This window comes from Carassius auratus, chromosome 37, assembly GCF_003368295.1.
Source record: "Carassius auratus strain Wakin chromosome 37, ASM336829v1, whole genome shotgun sequence".
Classification (NCBI taxonomy): Eukaryota; Metazoa; Chordata; class Actinopteri; order Cypriniformes; family Cyprinidae; genus Carassius; species Carassius auratus.
In genome coordinates this window covers 2,537,476-2,556,804 of record NC_039279.1, presented here as the reverse complement: position 1 = coordinate 2,556,804, position 19,329 = coordinate 2,537,476, and the positions used below count along the sequence as shown (strand labels likewise).

At 34.9% G+C, this 19,329-nt stretch overlaps 1 protein-coding gene across 5 annotated transcripts in view; it reads right to left on the bottom strand.

Moving 5' to 3' along the window:
* Positions 1 to 19,329, bottom strand: part of LOC113055883 (regulator of G-protein signaling 7) — a 32,736-nt gene continuing 13,407 nt past the window's right edge. The window contains exons 3-20 of one of the 5 annotated variants that reach the window (XR_003277604.1): positions 18,518 to 18,614; positions 12,815 to 12,865; positions 10,862 to 10,968; positions 8,960 to 9,011; positions 8,289 to 8,353; positions 8,058 to 8,134; positions 7,880 to 7,961; positions 7,654 to 7,728; positions 7,442 to 7,540; positions 6,084 to 6,145; positions 5,482 to 5,592; positions 5,210 to 5,335; positions 3,693 to 3,879; positions 3,523 to 3,612; positions 3,314 to 3,357; positions 1,902 to 1,936; positions 562 to 674; positions 1 to 408 (exon numbers count right to left, since the gene is read on the bottom strand). Coding sequence is in view for 2 of the 5 variants with exons in the window: in XM_026222261.1 (XP_026078046.1) it covers positions 3,487 to 3,612; positions 3,693 to 3,879; positions 5,210 to 5,335; positions 5,482 to 5,592; positions 6,084 to 6,145; positions 7,442 to 7,540; positions 7,654 to 7,728; positions 7,880 to 7,961; positions 8,058 to 8,134; positions 8,289 to 8,353; positions 8,960 to 9,011; positions 10,862 to 10,968; positions 12,815 to 12,865; positions 18,518 to 18,614 (1,317 nt within the window). In the remaining 3 variants the exon portion in view is untranslated. The other 4 variants (XR_003277602.1, XR_003277601.1, XM_026222262.1 and 1 more) reach the window with 4 other exon arrangements.

Here is a 19,329-nt window from a genome sequence, read left to right as displayed (position 1 = left end):
CTTTCATCTCCAGTCGCTTTATTCATGTCACTGTGGAGCTATGTACAGAATCAACATCATAAACACAAGAACCCAGACCGCATGAGCTGGACTAATCATCTCATAATCTTTGGATCGCAGTCGTTTTCTGAAGAAACAGAACTCAAATGAAATACTGTATGATGCAGATCTCAGATCAGTCACGGTCCATCATCACTATCATCTCTCTCATCGAGTCCATGAGGGAACAGTACTTTATGGATGGTGCGTCACGTTTAATGTACAGATGGTAAAATAAAGGTGTCCAAATATGATTAATATTATTAGCGTCCACTGTACATCATCCGAACACATTCATGTGTGTCTCAAGCAGCGGTGATTGTGTGAGCGCAGGTGTTCCTCATCAGAAATCACGCCGAATCTCCAGATCTGTACACATTTACAGAAGCAAAGCTCACAGAAAACAGCCAAACAGTTCTTAGATATAAAAATAACTGTAAGAGCTCAGATGGAGTGAAGCGCAAAGGCAAATCAACGGTGAGAGCAGTGTGTGTGTGTGTGTGTGTGTGTCTTCAGACTGACAGAATGAAGGATTCTCAGAGGATCCAGGAGATGTGTGTCCAGCTGGTGATCAGCAGTAATGAACAGACGTGTGACGTGTGTGTGATTATACAAGCTTCGCTCGCTGACCGCATCTGAGGGAGAAACACACAGGTTCTCTCATCAAACTTTGTTTCTCTCTTCAAAATGTTTTTCTCTTATTTTTGTTTTTTCAAAAATTAAATTAAAATCCACATTTTTAGTCTCTTCAAATAAATAACTGAAACAAATATAAAATAAATTCCAAAAACTTTTTTTTAAAACTTTTTTTATCCTCTAAACTCTTTTTCTATACAAAAAAAGTATTCCAAATTTTCTAGTAAAAACAAAAACAAATAAACAGTTTTTTTCTCAAAAAAAGCATTTTTACTCTACATTTTTTTTTTCAAATAAATAAAAATAACTAAATTCATATTTTTTTTCTCTCAAAGTTTTCACTTAAATAAGCCTCTGTTCACATAAATCACATAAAAGAAACTAAAACAAAAATAAAATAAATTCCAAAAACTTTTCTCTCTTCAGTTATTTTCTCCAAAATTTTTTTTACTCTGTTCAAAAGTAAAAATGAGCAAACAAACAAATAAATAAATAATTCTCTCTAAATATTTTTTTCTCTTAAAAAAAATAAATAAAATCTCTCACCAAAAACATTTTAAAATCTCTTCAAATAAATAACAAAAACAAAAGTAAAATAAATACCAAAAAAAATTATCCTCAAAACGAAACAAAAATCTCTCACTAAAAACATTTCTGTTAAAAAAAAACGAATTCCAATTTTTCTTGTAAACAAACAAACCTTATTTTTTCTCAACAAAAACATTAAAATATACATTAAATAAATTCCTAATTTTTCAAAATTGAATCGCTTAAAAAAAAATGATCACGAAAAAATAATACTCAATAAATAAAATTTAAAAAAAATATATTTTCTGCAAAACACTCTGTTAATAAAAAATAAAAAAAATGCAATCTTCTCTCTTTAAAATGTTTTTCTTGTTGTTGTTTTTTCCTAATAACTAAGATGTATTTTTTTCCCACCTTGAGATTTTTTATTCACAATGTTGTTCAGGCTTCTGTTTTATATATAATATTTATTATAACTCATTCTGGAGCGCTTGATTCTTGATATTGTCATTAATGTAACTATATTATTGTCCAGTTCTAGTCTGTTCATTGTGACTATAAGATATTAAGATATTACAAACACTATCACCATTATTTTCTGTAAAGCTTCTTTAGAGTTAAAAGAGAAATGGAGAGGTTTGCATCTTCAGCAGAAGATCATCTCCTCACTTTAATAAACGCAGATATCTGAGACTCACCTGTGATGCAGATCCTAGAAAAGATTCTTGCTTTTCTGTGAAGGAAAAGAGAAAGAGTTGAAGAAGGAGTCGAAGTCTGACGCACTTCTTTAAAGAAAGCTGCTTTTAATCATCACTGATTCTCTACTTCTGCAAACACATCCAGTATTTCACTTTGTGCTGGATTACTTCATCAGATTCCAATATATTCTTCTTATTAGATTATATTATATTTTAAAATGCTCATAATTATCGCACTACAGTTACTTTTGAGTTGATTTATATTTGACATTTTCTTTTCCAGAAGGACTGTTGCTTTAATACATCTGTTCAATCGTCCAGTTTTGTTTAAGAACACAAAGAAAATTAAGAAATCAAACAGCATAAACCAAAATAAAATATTATATCATTTTTAGTAAGTGTTCAATTTAAAATTATTTATTTATTTTACTTGTTTAAAGTTCTTGATAACAAAGAATGGACTATTTTTATTTCTCTTTGTATTTTTATATCATTATAAAATTATTTATTATTATTATTAATTATCCAATTCAAGATAAGGTACATTTATATCATAGACAAAGAAATATATATATATATAAAATACAAATAAAATATTTAATAAAAAATATATAACTAATAAGAATTACTGTAAAATAAAATAATATAAATGCTAAATACATACTATAAAATAAAATAACCAACATCAATAAAAAATTACTTAAATTATTTGTGTCAAAAGTCATCCAAAAGTAGTAGGATTACATGACCTAAAATGTGTAATTTTATTTTTATTTTGTAAAAAAAAAAAAGTATATATAAATATATATATAAATATATATATATATATATATATATATATATATATATATATATATATTTAAAATAATATTAACTAATATACATAATAATATGACAAATAAAATAAATAAAAAATTAATTAAAAAAATGTGTAAAATTATTTGGGTCAAAAGTAATCCAAAAGTAGTCAAATTGCATTACTTAAAATGTGTAATTTAATTTAATTTTTTATTAAATTTTTACTATATACATACAAATATATATTATATATATATATATATATATATATATATATATATATATATATATATATATATATATATATATATATATATATATCATAAGAAATACTATCAAATAAAATAATATACTATAATATACTATAAATACTAAATATGAAAAAAATAAATGAAATAAATTGTTAAATTATTTGTGTCAAAAGTAATCTAAAGGTAATCCAAAATTGTCAGATTACATTACATAAAAACAGTAATGTAACAGATTATTTTCCTAACTACAATTTTTGTCATGCGTTTGTGTTTATTGGATGATATTCTGTAACTCCGTCCGAGAGACTGACTGAAATGGTTTTCTGAGCTCATCTCCAGCATGTCTGTATCTCTAGAACTCACCACATCACAGAAAAACCAGCCAATCAGCACTTCCTGTCTCATCACTTCAAAACAAAACAGACACAACAGAACAGAACAGAACAGAAGAAACAAAGAGAAACACATGCAAAACAAAAGAGACGCGGCAGAAGCATCGTGACGGAGACGAGGGCTCAGAAGCCAAATAAACACATTCAGATGGCCGTCTCCAGCCGCTTCAGAGGCTTTACCTTCTTCTTGGCCTGCAGCAGCTCCTGGTAAGCGCTGGATCGGATGAAGCGGCTGTAGGAGTCACTCTTCATCAGCTTATAGATGTGCTCCTGATCAAGCACAAACACACTGCGTTCAGGAGACGAGGACGAGAGCCTCACGTGAGCCGAGGAATGAGGACAGCACAGACCTGAGCGTCTTGGAAAGCGTATCGGCCGGGATCCTTGATGTTCTGCGTGGTTTTGTCGTAGCTCCTGGAGTCGACGTTGATGGCACTCGGAGCTCCAGGAGCCAGGAACTCTTCCCAGATCTCCTGCACCCTGCTGGGAACCTCTCGGATCGGACGCTTCTTCAGCTCCTGCACCGCCAGCCAGAACCTGCAGAGGGCGCCAGAGACCAGCAACACACTGCACTCACCGTTTCTCTTTGAGGTTCAAGTCAAAGTGAATTCGACAAAGACATTTTCAAATAAACTAACAACAAAAAAAAAAACATTTTAATATAATATAGCCGGATTTAATGCAACATTTGCTTTTTAATTATTTAAAAATGTTTTAACAAATAAATACATTTTTAAAATAATATAGCTTGATATAATGCAACATTTACTTTTTGTTTATTGAAAAATGTAAAAAAAAAAAATTATATATATATATATATATATATATATTATATATAAAATAACAATAAAAATACATTTTAATATAACATAGCCGAATAGAATGAGATATTTACTTTTGGTTTATTTTTCAAAAATGTCAAATAATAAATAAATAAATTTAATGTAACATAGCTGGATATAATGCAACATTTAGTTTTTGTTTATTTATTTACAAATGTAAAATAATAATAATAATAAAAATAGTAAGATAATATAGCCATATATAATTCAACATTTACATTTTTTGCATTTCAAAAATAAATATAACATAAATAAATACATTTTAATGTAATATAACGAGATATAATGCAACATTTACTTTTTATTTATTTATTTATTAAACAATGTAAAATAAAAAAAATATACATACATTTTAATGTAATATAGCTGGATATAACCCAATATTAACTTTCTGTTTGTTTATTAAAAAATATACAACAACAATAATAATAATAATAATAGTAATATAATATAGCCAGATATAATGCAACATTTACTTTTTGTTTATTTATTTAAAAAAATAAAAAATAAAAATAGTAATATAATATAGCTGGATATGCAATATGCAATGCAATATTTACTTTTTAGTGTATTTATTGAAAATGCTAAATAATACTATAATAATAAATAGTAATTTAATATAGCCAGATATAATGCAACACTTATTTTTTCCTTAATATTTAAATGTTAAAAATATAATAATTTTTTAATAAAGTTGGATGTAATTATTACATTTTCTTTTTATAAATGTAAACAATACACTACAAGATAATATTTACTTTTTTTATTTGATTTAATTCTTTTAAAAATTAATACTTTCCAAAACATTTTAATACAGTCTAGCTGGATGTACAAGATCTTTATTAGTTGTTTAAAATGTTAAAAATGCAATACTTTATTACTGTTTAAAAATGTTACAGTGTAATACATTTGAATAAGATGCAACATTAACTTTTTTCACACTGCTCTGAAACGATCTTGTGATGATGAGATGATCGTGTGTGTGTGTATGTGTGTGTGTGTGTGTGTGTGTGTTGGGGTCTCACCTCAGGTTCTCGGAGCTGAACTCGGACTCCAGGAACTTGAGGAACTGTTCTCTCCCGGCCGGATCCTTCAGAACCTCGTCGAAGCAGAATCCCCAGCGCTTGACTCGGTGCTGCCCGGCCTCTTTACTGAGAGACGCCAGAACACATCCACTCGTCAGTCATCACCTACTACACTCCTGCTCTTTCATGCCCTGAGTTTGTGATTTTCCCCTCTGTTTTTGATCTAAAATCATCTCAAGGCTGACAGCTTTGCTTCATGACACTGAACACACCTGGCCTCCAGCTCCCAGGAAGTGACATCATCAGAGATCCAGGGGTTCGACGGCTCCGGCGTCGTGAAGAACGGATCGTACTCGATGTACTGCTCCGAGAAACTCAACAAACTACACGCAGATATCAACAACATCTAAACATCAGTTTACTGCAAAGTTAATATTCATGTTTCACTCATCAACGACGCATTAAACTGATCAAATGTGTCACTGAAGTCATTTATAATGTAACAAAAGAGTTCTATTTCAAATGAATGCTGTTCTTTTAAACTTTCATTTAAATAAAATGTATCAGTTTCCAGAAATATCACGCAGCACAACTGTGTTCAACACTGATAATAATCAGACATGTTTCTTGAGCAGTAAATCATCATATTTTCATGATTTCTGAAGATCATGTGACACTGAAGACTGGAGGAATGATGCTGAAAATACAGCGGAGCATCACAGAAATAAATTACACTTTAACACAGATTCACACAGAACACATCTGTTTTACATTAGAATAATATTTCAGAATTTTTACAGTAGTTTTGATCAAATAAAAGCAGCCTTGGTGAGCAGGAGAGACTGGAACACATGAAATCTTACGGTGAACTCACCTCTCTGCGACTTTGGACATCTTTAAGCAGTGTCTGTCCAGCTGTGTTTGCCAGTTCTGGATCTGAAGAGAAGAGACGAACACACACACATATAAATATATATGTTCTCTGTTTATAATATTCAGAAGTGATTTGTTTTGTACTTCTCAGCAGCTCTTATAAGAGCTCAAAAAAGTCTCAAAAATTATTTAAATGATTTTAGTTACTTAAAACATTTATATGTTTCATTTTCTACTTATAGTTTACTCCAGAAATTATTTTGCTTTCTTATTTCTTATTACCATTTATTCATTTATTGCGTCTTATTTTATGTCTTGTTCTGATTTTTTGAGAATGTCATGTCAGAAGCCCTTATTAAAATTATTTCTTTCTTTTTTTAAATATTTTAAAATGAGTCTGTTATGAATACAAAAAGATTAGAGAAGCTAGTGTTAGTCTATTAATCTGTTTAGTGCTAGAGTTCAAAGGTCAAATAAAGATGGAAGAGATGTGTTTTAAGCCGATTCTTGAAGATGGCTAAGGACTCAGCTGCTCGGATTGAGTTGGGGAGTTCATTCCACCAGAAGGGAACATTTAACTTAAAAGTCCGTAAAAGTGATTGTGCTTCTTTGGGATGAACAATCAAGCGACGTTCACTTGCAGAACACAAGCTTCTAGAGGCACATAAGTCTGAAGTAATGAATTTAGGTAAATGTGTGCAGAGCCAGTGGTAGTTTTGTAGGCAAACATCAATGCCTTGAATTTTATGCGAGCAGCTATTGGAAGCCCGTGCAAATTGATAAACAGAGGTGTGATGTGTATTCTTTTTGGCTCATTAAATATTAATCTTGCTGCCGTGTTCTGAATTAATTGTAAAGGTTTGATAGAATTGGCTGGAAGACCTGTCAAGAGGGCATTGCAATAGTCCAGCCACAGAACAAGAGCTTGAACAAGGAGTTGTGCAGCATGATCCGAAAGAAAGGGTTTGATCTTCTTGATGTTGAATAAAGCAAATCTGCAGGATCGGACAGTTTTAGCAATGTGGTCTGAGAAAGTCAGCTGATCATCAATCATAACTCCAAGGCTTCTAGCTGTTTTTGAAGGAGTTATGGTTGATGTGCCAAAAAGCCATGTTTCTGAATGAAAGAACCTAATAAAGCCATGTAGACAGAGAAGAGAAGTGGTCCTAGTACTGAGCCCTGAGGCACCCCAGTAGGTTATATACGTGGTATCAATCAATGGTACCTGTATGATGTATTACAAACAAAATAAAAATAATACATTGTATTCAAATAAAACAATTACAGATAAGCTGCATGCACTACACAGAACATGAAGTCTTTCTCAAACACAGATCTGCTCAGACAGTCGCGCATCACCTGGTTGCGAAGCTCGTCCTCCGTGGGCTCTTTCACTTCCGGAGCGGCGGTGTGAGTCGGACTCTGACTGCGGATGTCATTCTGTAGACCGTACACTGACTGCACACACACACACACACACACACACACACAGCTTTTGTATTTATGTTTGTGTGTGTGTCAGTGTGTATGTGAGCATGAGTGTGTGTGTGTTTGTGTGTGTGTGTGTTTACCTTCCGTGTTTTGTGCGGCTGCTTCATCCGGGAGGATTTCTTTATGTCAGCTTCAGTAGTGTTCACACAGCCAGGCTACAACACACACACACACACACACACACAGGTCATACATTTTTTTAATACTTTTACCGAATGAGGCCATTTAAAATCTCTTAAATCATTAAGGTTTTGAGTTTGTCATGACAGGTGTGAGGAAACTCGATCACGTCCCAGTGAAACTCACCACAGGTCTGTGAACGTCCCAGAAGGCCCGCTCCTGACTGTCCAAGATCTTCCGCTCGATCTTGTCCCGCTTTTTGTCCACTCTGACAGGAGAGAGAAAGCACTGTGAACACACACACACACACACACACACACACTAATACTGATTCCAGCATCTGATCTAGGATCTGATCACTCACTTCGCTTGTGCTTCTGCTTGCATGAATATAAACTCCCATTTCCGTGCAAAAGCTCTCTGTAGCCTCGCCAAACTCTCCTGTGTCGAAAACACACACACACACACGCACGCACGTCAGCAAATACAATCCTTCCATCTGTTTTCATCAAACACACTTCAGTTCATAAAGCCTGTTTATTCACAGAATTAGATTTATGTAGATGCAAATAAAATAGAGAAGAGAGATGCTCACAGCTTCATAATCGGCCAGCTCCAGACGAGCTTTATTCTGCATTGTTCGTTTACAGAGGTAAACCGCTGCAGACAGACACACAGAGACCGTTTTAACTGTTTTACATGTGATGAAACAGTCATTGCACCGAAACAGACTGTAGAAATGCATTAGATCTGATCTGACATTCAGTAAATGAGCTTTTATATACACAGACACACATTCAGACACATAAACGTCTGCGATAAAGCAGTGGCTCTCATCCAGGGGTCCGGGGCCCACTAGAGGGCAGCACACGTCCAAACACCCACAAGATGACTTCAGTGATTTTATTTATTTATTCAATAATAATTCATGTTAATCAAATGAACACAAGATCTCTACTGCAGACACATGCTTTACTTGTCTGTGTAATATCATCTCTTTGAACTGTCTCTAATTGAGGGCTTTTCATTTCATGACTGAATTATCATATCCTATAATTAATCTGATGAGAATCTAATCAGTGGACAGGTCTGTGTGACATCTCTGTCTGCGTCTTACTGATGAACATCAGGTAGAGTTTGTTGATCGATTGGTCTGATCTGGTCTGACACTTTCTCGTGTTTCAGGACACCGGCGCTCAAGAACATCAGAGGAGGATAAAACACAACACACAGGCCGCACACACACACACTCACAGACGCTCTTACCATAGTCAGTGTTTTCTGGTTCCCAGCAGTTTGACGGCCAGAAATATGGAGTCTGTGATCAGCAGAAAACATGAACACAGCAGTCAATGACGGCTCAATGTTCACTTCAGCTCTCTCACACACACACACACACACACATATGACTTAAGTTCACTACATAGTCAAATTAATGTGGTCACCTAAACATCACAGACACATGCTGATTTATTAATTTCACATGTGCTGGAACCACATCTGAAGCACAGAATCCTCTAGAATCTCACTGTTTGTGTAGAGTTATGATTTATGAGTCACTGGAATAACCTCCTCATTACCGCTAACAATACAGTGAATATCAATGACATCATGAATATGAAGACTGAACTCATTAATATGTTAATGACACCATAAATATGAATGTGTATCAGAATACGAACAGTGAAATAATGAATATGAATAATAAAATCAGCAATATGTATGTGAATATTATGAATATGAATGTGCATTAGAATATCAATTACATTTTGAATAAAAATATGCAGAATATGTATTATGTCATGTATATGAATATGTATTAAAATATGAATGGATCCATAAATATTAATAATGAATGACATCATGAACCAGGAATATGTATCAGAACATGGATGATTTTATAAATATGATCTAGAGTATGAATGAAATCATGAAAATGAATATCATCATGAATATGTATCTGAATATTAATAAGCATCAGAAATTGTATTACATCATGAATACAAATCAAAATATAAATGCCATTATGAATCTGAATTTGAATTAGAATATGAATGATGTTATGAATGTGCATCAGACCATTATCTGATTATGAATCAAAATATGAATGTCGTTATTAATCTAAATTTGAATAATGCTATGAATCTAAATTTGAATAATGTTATGAATCAGAATTTGAATAATGTTATGAATGTGCATCAGACTATAATATGAATATGAATCAAAATATCAATGCCATTAATAATCTGAATTTGAATTAGAAAATAAATGCTGTTATGAATCTGAATTTGAATCAGAATATCATTGAAATTATTAATCTAAATTTGAATCAGAATATGAATAATGTTATGAATCTGAATTTGAATCAGAATATCATTGAAATTATGAATTTAAATTTGAATCAGAATATGAATGATGTTATGAATCTGAATTTAAATCAGAATATGAATGATGTTATGAATGTGCATCAGACCATAATATGAATATGAATAAAAATATGAATGCTGTTATGAATCTGAATTTGAATCAGAATATGAATTACATCATGAATGTGCATCAGACTATAATATGAATATGAATCAAAATATTTATTCCGTTATGTCCGAATGTCGTTATTAATCTAAATTTGAATAATGCTATGAATTTAAATTTGAATAATGTTATGAATCGAATTTAAATCAGAATATGAATGATGTTATGAATGTGCATCAGACTATAATATGAATATGAAATTGAAATTATTAATCTAAATTTGAATCAGAATATGAATAATGTTATGAATCTGAATTTGAATCAGAATATCATTGAAATTATTAATTTAAATTTGAATCAGAATATGAATGATGTTATGAATCTGAATTTAAATCAGAATATGAATGAAGTTATGAATGTGAATTTGAATCAGAATATAAATGACATTATGAATGTGCATCAGACCATAATTTGAATATGAATCAAAATATGAATTGCATTATGAATCTGAATTTGAATTAAATATGAATGATGTTAAGAATCTGAATTTGAATTAGAATATGATTGACATCAAGAATATGAACTTGTATCAGAATTTGAATGATCATATTTCATCACAAACATACACACATGTGAAGATCAGCGGTTGGGGTCTTCAGATGTTCACAATTTTCTCAGAATCTCAGAGCGTCTCACCTGAAAGCGGTAGAATGTTCCGTCATCTTTCAGCATGAGAACGTGGTCTGATATGGGGAAGAAATAACCGTGAGCCGCCATCAGCGTCCCCAGATGAAGAGCCTCCACTGCAACACACACACAGAAACACACGCACTCACACACACACACACACACACACACACACACACACACAAGCACGCACACACACAAACACACACAGAAATGGAGCTCTTGAGATATTTCAGATGAGATGCTTGTTGTCCTTTGATTGCAGCAGTTGCAACCGTCTCGTCTCATCTCATCTCTGTCTGGAGTCGTTTCATAATTCATATATCATAAATGACCTCTGAGTAAATAATGCAGCTCAGCTCGATATTGCAATGGAATTAAAGGGACCGTTCACCCAAAACACAAACTCATCAGTTACATCACTTCATACGACAAAAGAGAGAGTCCTTCTGAACGCTCAGCATCTCCCCGTGCTCCACAGAAGAACATCAGATGAGTTTGAAATCACAGGCTGTGTGAATGATGACAGAATTAAAACATTTGGATGGATTATTTCTTGAAAACTAACACACATTGCCCTTCTGTCAGACTCTGGATCAACGCTTCTCGACCTTTTTGACTCCAAAGCCACTCCAAGCTCTAGATTTCTTTTCAAAACTTATTTTAATTTAAAAAGGTCACTAAAATACATTACATTTAAGGTTTCCAGAGGTTTTAAAAGCTTAATGTTTTCCGGGATCCTGACCTATTTAACCAATACATTAACATTACTTTTCCATGATTTTTAAAAAATACAGTTTCTACCAGATAAACTATTTCTAAGTGCATATTCATTATAAAATGCCCATAGCATATTAACATTTAAATAATTTAAATGACATTTTTAGGTCTAGAAATCACACTCTTCCTTATATATCCAGGTTTCCAAAAAACAGGTTTTCCTGGTTTCCTGGTAAAACATATCTTTAAAAATATATTTAAATGACAATAAAAATGCATACATTTTTTTTTTCTTGTCACTGCAAACACAGATCCAGGGTTATTTAAGTATCATGGAGTTAAAAATGTTTTATGAATAAATTGCCTGTTTCTGCTACTGAATAAAAAAAAAAAAAAAAGTTATTGCGACTTTTTATCTCACAATTCAGATTTTTTTTCCCCTGAAATGTGAGAAATAAACTTGCAATTGTGAGTAATAAAGTCAGAATTGCAACATGAACTCACAATTGCAAGGTAAAAACTTACCGTTCTGATTTTTTTTTCCTCGCAAATGTGAGTTTATATCTAAAAATTATTTAAAAAAACACAATTTCAAGAAAAAAAGTCAGAACTGTGAGATAAAAAGAAAAGAGATAAAAACTTTTTTTTTTTTTTACAGGAAGCCATAGTTTACACATATATACATATACATATATATATCAAGATAAACTAAATGAAATGAGAAACTGGCTTAAATAATACACACATTATATATATATTTTATTTTATTTTATTATTAATTTATTTAATTCAGTTAAAGTTTACTTTATTTCAAGTAACAAAAATTGTTTTATGGCTTTTAGTTTCAGTTAACTATAATAACCTTGCTAAGACAGTTTTGTAAAAGTGTCCAATAAGTTACGAAAACATTACTTTTTAAGTTTAAAAAAAAGGTCTTGTTTATCTGAATGTTAGAGAAAAATAATTACAGGACTGTTCCATTTTATCATTTTGCAAACTACTTTTGATTTGTTACTTTTGGCAAATTACATTTTCAGAATGTTACTTTTAATGTTTAAAAAAAAAAGCTGAATGTCAAACATTCCATGAACAGTTAATAAATAACGCTCTTGTTACTTATGATAATGTGAACCTAGATAGATTTGACAGCACAGATCCACGCCTCTTCTCTCTGTCTGTAAGTGATTTCAGGAAAGACAGACGGTGTTTCACGGTTTAATATGATCTCAAATGTTACTGTACCTTGGTCTTCAATGTTCAGGTTCTTCTGCATCCACTGGACAATATCAGAGCCTGACAAACAGAAGAAAGGGCTTACTGACTGCATTCAGCTCATTATCCTGGTGCTACTGCAGAGTCGATCTGAATCTGACGGACAGATTTTGAGTCTGTGAAACTTGAAAAATCTGAAGATGAATGTTGAAATGTGCACTTTTTGCAGTATTTACAAACACATGATCTGGAAGAGACAGAGTAACAGTCTGGACCTGCAGACAAACCCAACAGGTTTATCAAACAAAACTAAAAAAAGTCTACTGGTTTAACTTTAACTTTAACTTAAAAAATACAAAATAATAAAGTAGGTCATAGATTTGATCTCAAGGACTGCCAATTGCAAAAAAAAATTAAATTAAATTAAATTAAATTAAATTAAATTAAATTAAATTAAATTAAATTAAATTAAATTAAATTAAATTAAAATTAAAATTAAAAACTCGGCTTAGCCAAACCAACATTTCCCAGGGAATACGAATTTAATTTTATAAAAAATTAAATAAAATAAAATTAGTAAAGAATTAAAAATAAATAAAATAAAACAAAGCTTGGTCATGGGTTGAGTCAGTCAAACCAACAATTCTCTGAGAATGCACTGCACTGCATAAAATACACATTTTAGATGAAAATTTGGCAGCTAACTAAATTAAATTAAGTTGAAGTACTAAAATCAACTTAATCTATACTAACATGGAAACACACACACACACAAAAAAAAAAATACAAATATGAATAAATCACTATAACAGTTTAAAACAGCATTGTTTGGCCCTTGACTATCAGCATGTGATGAAGCTCAGACCTGGTGAACACAAACTCCCCTTCATGTTTGTTTCAGGACACCAATCGTTCCGGTAATGACCCCTCATTACTCCAGAAGCAGCACGCTGTGTTCCTGAAAACTAGGTTTTGGGGGCAGCCGGTGTGAGGACTTGTTCAATCGAGAGAAACTTGGGTGTGTTTCTAGAGACTCTGTGTCTTGCAGAGGCTTGTAGAGAAACCCCAGAGACAGCGAGAGACATCTGCGTCTGAAAGAGCCTCTTCAGAGACAAAGCAGAAATAAGAGCATCCTGTTTTAAGCTGAAGCAGAGGCTCCAGACAGAGAAGATGTCCTGATATCACACACGTGAAGGACAGCACATCATGCGAAAGTAGAACGAGATCTGAACCCAGACGATTCCAGTCCAGACCGACTCCATTTATCACCTTCCTGCTCTTATTATACTTGTGATAAAACACACCCCTCATCAAACCATCTCGGAACTGAGCAACAGTGGAAAAATAATAATAATAATAAAATAATAATAATAATAATAAACAAAATGTATGTGTGTTTGTTTCTCTCTCTCTCTCTCACACACACACACACACACACACACACACCAGCTGTTACCAGCAGCTAAATTTATACTCTTTTAATTATCACTCTGTCTGTCTGAGAGCCGCAGGTCCATATGGATCTCAAACACTCGCCCTACTTCTCCATCCATCTCTCCCTCGTTCTCTCACACACACTCCTTTTTTATTTCTGCTAATCATCCTGTGTCTTTGTTGATCTTTTGTGGATTTTCAGAGGAATGAGTGAGATCAGACGCCAGTGTGCGTTTGAGTGTGTGTGTGAAAACTACAGTAAAAATTGTGAAATATTATTCTAACGTAAATCATCTGTTTTCTGTGTGAATCTGTGTTAAAGTGTAATGTATTTCTGTGATGCTCCGCTGTATTTTCAGCATCATTCCTCCAGTCTTCAGTGTCACATGATCTTCAGAAATCACAATAATATGATGATTTACTGCTCAAGAAACATCTCTGATTATTTTCAGTGTCGAACACAGTTGTGCTGCTCAATATTTCTGTGGAAACTGAAACATTTAATTTTTTCAGGATTCACAGATGAATAGAAAAGTTCAAAAGAACAGCATTTATTTTGTAACATTATAAATCTCTCTACTGTCACTTTTGATCAATTTAATGCATCCTTGATGAATCAAAGTATTAATTTATTTCCCAAAATATAATTAAATAAAAACTTTTGAATGGCACATATCGTTATTCACCTCAAGAATCTAACAGACGTCCAGTGATGAGTAATTCTTGACAATCTATGGATTAAAAAAAGCTTTATAAAAATGAAAACGACTCATTCTCATTCAGTGGTTTATTAGAAACTTGGACAAAAAAAGCAAAGATCAGATGAATCACAGCTAATGAGTCACGAGTCTGACACCAGTCTCGTTATGCTAAACACTGATTATAATAACACACTATAAATCTGAGTGAGTGTGACGTGTATCAGTCGTGATGTTGCCTGGCGACGGTAAACAATCGACACTAACGGCGTCTGCAGGACACGAGACACTCGTCAGAACTGAACGAGCCTCATTATGATGAATGAAGCTGTAAGAATGAAGCAGTGTCTGTTTACAGAGAGATTACAGTTAAACTGCTGAAATACAGCCGAATAAACACTACAGTACAGTGTGTGTGTGTGTGTGTGTGTGTGTGTGTGTGTGTGTGTGTGTGTGTGTGTGTGTGTGTGTGTGTGTGTGTGTGTGTGTGAGTGTGTGTGTGTGTGTGTGTGTGTGTGTGTGTGTGTGTGAGAGTGTGTGTGTGTGTGTGTGTGTGTGAGTGAAGTGAAGCAGCTGAGGTCTCTGTTTCATATGTCATATATAGAAGATGCTTATGTAAGACTCTTGATTGCGTAACGGCAGAAACAGGCAGAGGAGGACCTGAACTCTTCCTCATCTCTCACTCAACTTTCTGGGGGGTTTTATTCCCATCATCATCATCATCATCATCATCATCTTAGCGCAGTCCTCCCATGATGCATCAGATCTGTGGGTTCTAATACAACATTAATGAAATAACAGCCTGTGGGCTGCTCAGACTTCAGTGTTTAGTGTTGAGCACTAAACACTCTCTACAGTATCAACACAAAACTTGCTTTCCAGCCCAAATGTCTAAAAGATTCCTTAATCAAGACAAATCTACTGAAGAATCAAGCCTTGTTTCCTGAGAAACTGATCAAAATGAACTTTGTTTTCATACTTTCATAAGTTTATGATTGAAAAAAGAACCAATATCTGCTGATGGACTTAATTCAAAAAAACTTAATTCAAAGAAAAAGGCTTCCATAAAATGAAAAAGTAAACAACATTTTATATTGAAAATATTTTCACATATTGGAAATAATGAAGTCGAAATTACCTTTGAAACACAACTTACCAGAACACCCTAACAACATCCTAGCAACAGAACACCTCAGGAATGTCCTAGCAACTATCCAGAACACCCTAACAACATCCTAGCAACAGAACACCTCAGGAATGTCCTAGCAACCATCCAGAACACCCTAACAACATCCTAGCAACAGAACACCTCAGGAATGTCCTAGCAACCATCCAGAACACCCTAACAACATCCTAGCAACAGAACACCTCAGGAATGTCCTAGCAACCATCCAGAACACCTCAGGAATGTCCTAGCAACCATCCAGAACACCCTAACAACATCCTAGCAACAGAACACCTCAGGAATGTCCTAGCAACTATCCAGAACACCCTAACAACATCCTAGCAACAGAACACCTCAGGAATGTCCTAGCAACCATCCAGAACACCCTAACAACATCCTAGCAACAGAACACCTCAGGAATGTCCTAGCAACCATCCAGAACACCCTAACAACATCCTAGCAACAGAACACCTCAGGAATGTCCTAGCAACCATCCAGAACACCCTAACAACATCCTAGCAACAGAACACCTCAGGAATGTCCTAGCAACCATCCAGAACACCCTAACAACATCCTAGCAACAGAACTCCCCAGTAATTTCCTAGCAACCACCCAGAACACCCTAACAACATCCTAGCAACAGAACACCTCAGGGATGTCCTAGCAACTATCCAGAACACCCTAGCAACATCCTAGCAACAGAACTCCCCAGGAATGTCCTAGCAACCATCCAGAACACCCTAACAACTTCCTAGCAACAGAACACCTCAGGGATGTCCTAGCAACTATCCAGAACACCCTAGCAACATCCTAGCAACAGAACTCCCCAGGAATGTCCTAGCAACCGTCCAGAACACCCTAACAACATCCTAGCAACAGAATACCTCAGGGATGTCCTAGCAACTATTCAGAACGCCCTAACAACATCCTAGCAACAGAACACCTCAGGGATGTCCTAGCAACTATCCAGAACACCCTAGCAACATCCTAGCAACAGAACTCCCCAGGAATGTACCAGCAACCATCCAGAACACCCTAACAACTTCCTAGCAACAGAACACCTCAGGGATGTCCTAGCAACCATCCAGAACACCCTAACAACATCCTAGCAACAGAACACCTCAGGGATGTCCTAGCAACCGTCCAGAACACCCTAACAACATCCTAGCAACATAACACCTCAGGGATGTCCTAGCAACTATCCAGAACACCCTAGCAACATCCTAGCAACAGAACTCCCCAGGAATGTCCTGGCAACCATCCAGAACACCCTAGCAACATCCTAGCAACAGAACACCTCAGGGATGTCCTAGCAACTATCCAGAACGCCCTAACAACATCCTAGCAACAGAACACCTCAGGGATGTCCTAGCAACTATCCAGAACACCCTAGCAACATCCTAGCAACAGAACTCCCCAGGAATGTCCCAGCAACCATCCAGAACACCCTAACAACTTCCTAGCAACAGAACACCTCAGGGATGTCCTAGCAACCGTCCAGAACACCCTAACAACATCCTAGCAACAGAACACCTCAGGGATGTCCTAGCAACCGTCCAGAACACCCTAACAACATCCTAGCAACATAACTCCCCAGGAATGTCCTGGCAACCATCCAGAACACCCTAGCAACATCCTAGCAACAGAACACCTCAGGGATGTCCTAGCAACTATCCAGAACACCCTAGCAACATCCTAGCAACAGAACTCCCCAGGAATGTCCTAGCAACCATCCAGAACACCTCAGGAATGTCCTAGCAACCGTCCAGAACACCCTAACAACAGAACACCCCAGCAGCATCCTAGCAACCATCCAGAACACCACAGCAACACTGTAGCAAAGCCATAGGAACTATCCAGAACATCCTTCCAAAGTGTTTGACAACTTCATCTTAAAGGAGCGGAGACTCTCAGGAGACTCTTGTTGGTTTGCTACTGAATGTCCAACGTTAAATCTGGATCCTCAAACAAAACCACTAAGATAAAGGTCTAGATGAAAAGGGAAGGGTTAAACATAAGATTGTGCTTCAGTGTGTTCAGGCGACTGAAGGCCATTGTTCAGAGCGAGTAAATAAGGACAGAATGCTGATTGCTGTGAATGTCTCTGAATGTAAATGGCAGCTGATGTTTGGAGATCAGCAGGACTCTCTTTGCTCACGCTCACGGCTCACCGGCGTCCAGCGCTGACCTCTCTTCAAAGCCACAGCGCTGTTTGATCTGCTGTTCTGCTCTGTTTGTTCTCAGGATATTCTGGGATGGACTGTTTGATGGCTTCCTGATTAGCATTAGCATGCGTTCCTCAGGACTCTCTCAGAACGCCTATGCTAACACTTCATATAACATACGCTTTATATTATCACTTCAACTGTTAGGGGAGTCTGTGTCCAACAAACCAAACACAGTAGAGAAATAAATAAAGTCCAGGTCAGGACTCACCTGAGAACACACTGGGGATCTTGGACAGGAAGCTCTTCACGGTGCGGATGGGAATCCCGTTCTTCTCGTCCTGCATCCGAGAGATGATGTCCTCCATCTGGAGAGAGAGAGAGAGAGAGATCAGCTTCACAGCCTGAAGCCTGCAACAGTCACAGTAATTACATGCTTCATAATTAGCCTCCTATTCTGTGTAATTATGCTTAACTTCTGTGTGATTAAACATACTGTTGTACTCACATTAACTTTACACTTTTGACAGCACAAACTCTCTCTAAAGCAGCCAAACAAACCCCAGACGAGGGAGAGACGGAGTAATGGATCCGCTGATATCCATAAAATCAGAGACATGAACCTGTCTAGAACACGTCCAGCTCTTACTGACCCCAACATCAAAACAAACATGTGTTTGAGTTTAGGACCTTTCTTGCATTGCCACATTATTTTTATGACAATATTTAAGCCCACTTTAGTACACATTAGTAAAAAGGAAAACTATTATAAAGTAAATTATTATTCTCAGTGATGATTGTGCTTTGACAATGCTATAATTATAATATATAAAAAAAAAATCATTTTTAATATTAAGTTTAAATGTAAATATATGAACACATTTTAAATTAAGTTATATAAATAACTTACTAACAAACAACTAAATACATAATTCAATAATTAAAATGTTTGACCTTTCAGTGTCCAGAAACACAGTTCTCTGCTGTATAATGTCACTTAGACAGCAGAACTTCTGTAATCTCTCACACACACACACACACACACAGTGATCTCAGACGGGCTCATGGCTGTGAACGGAGAGC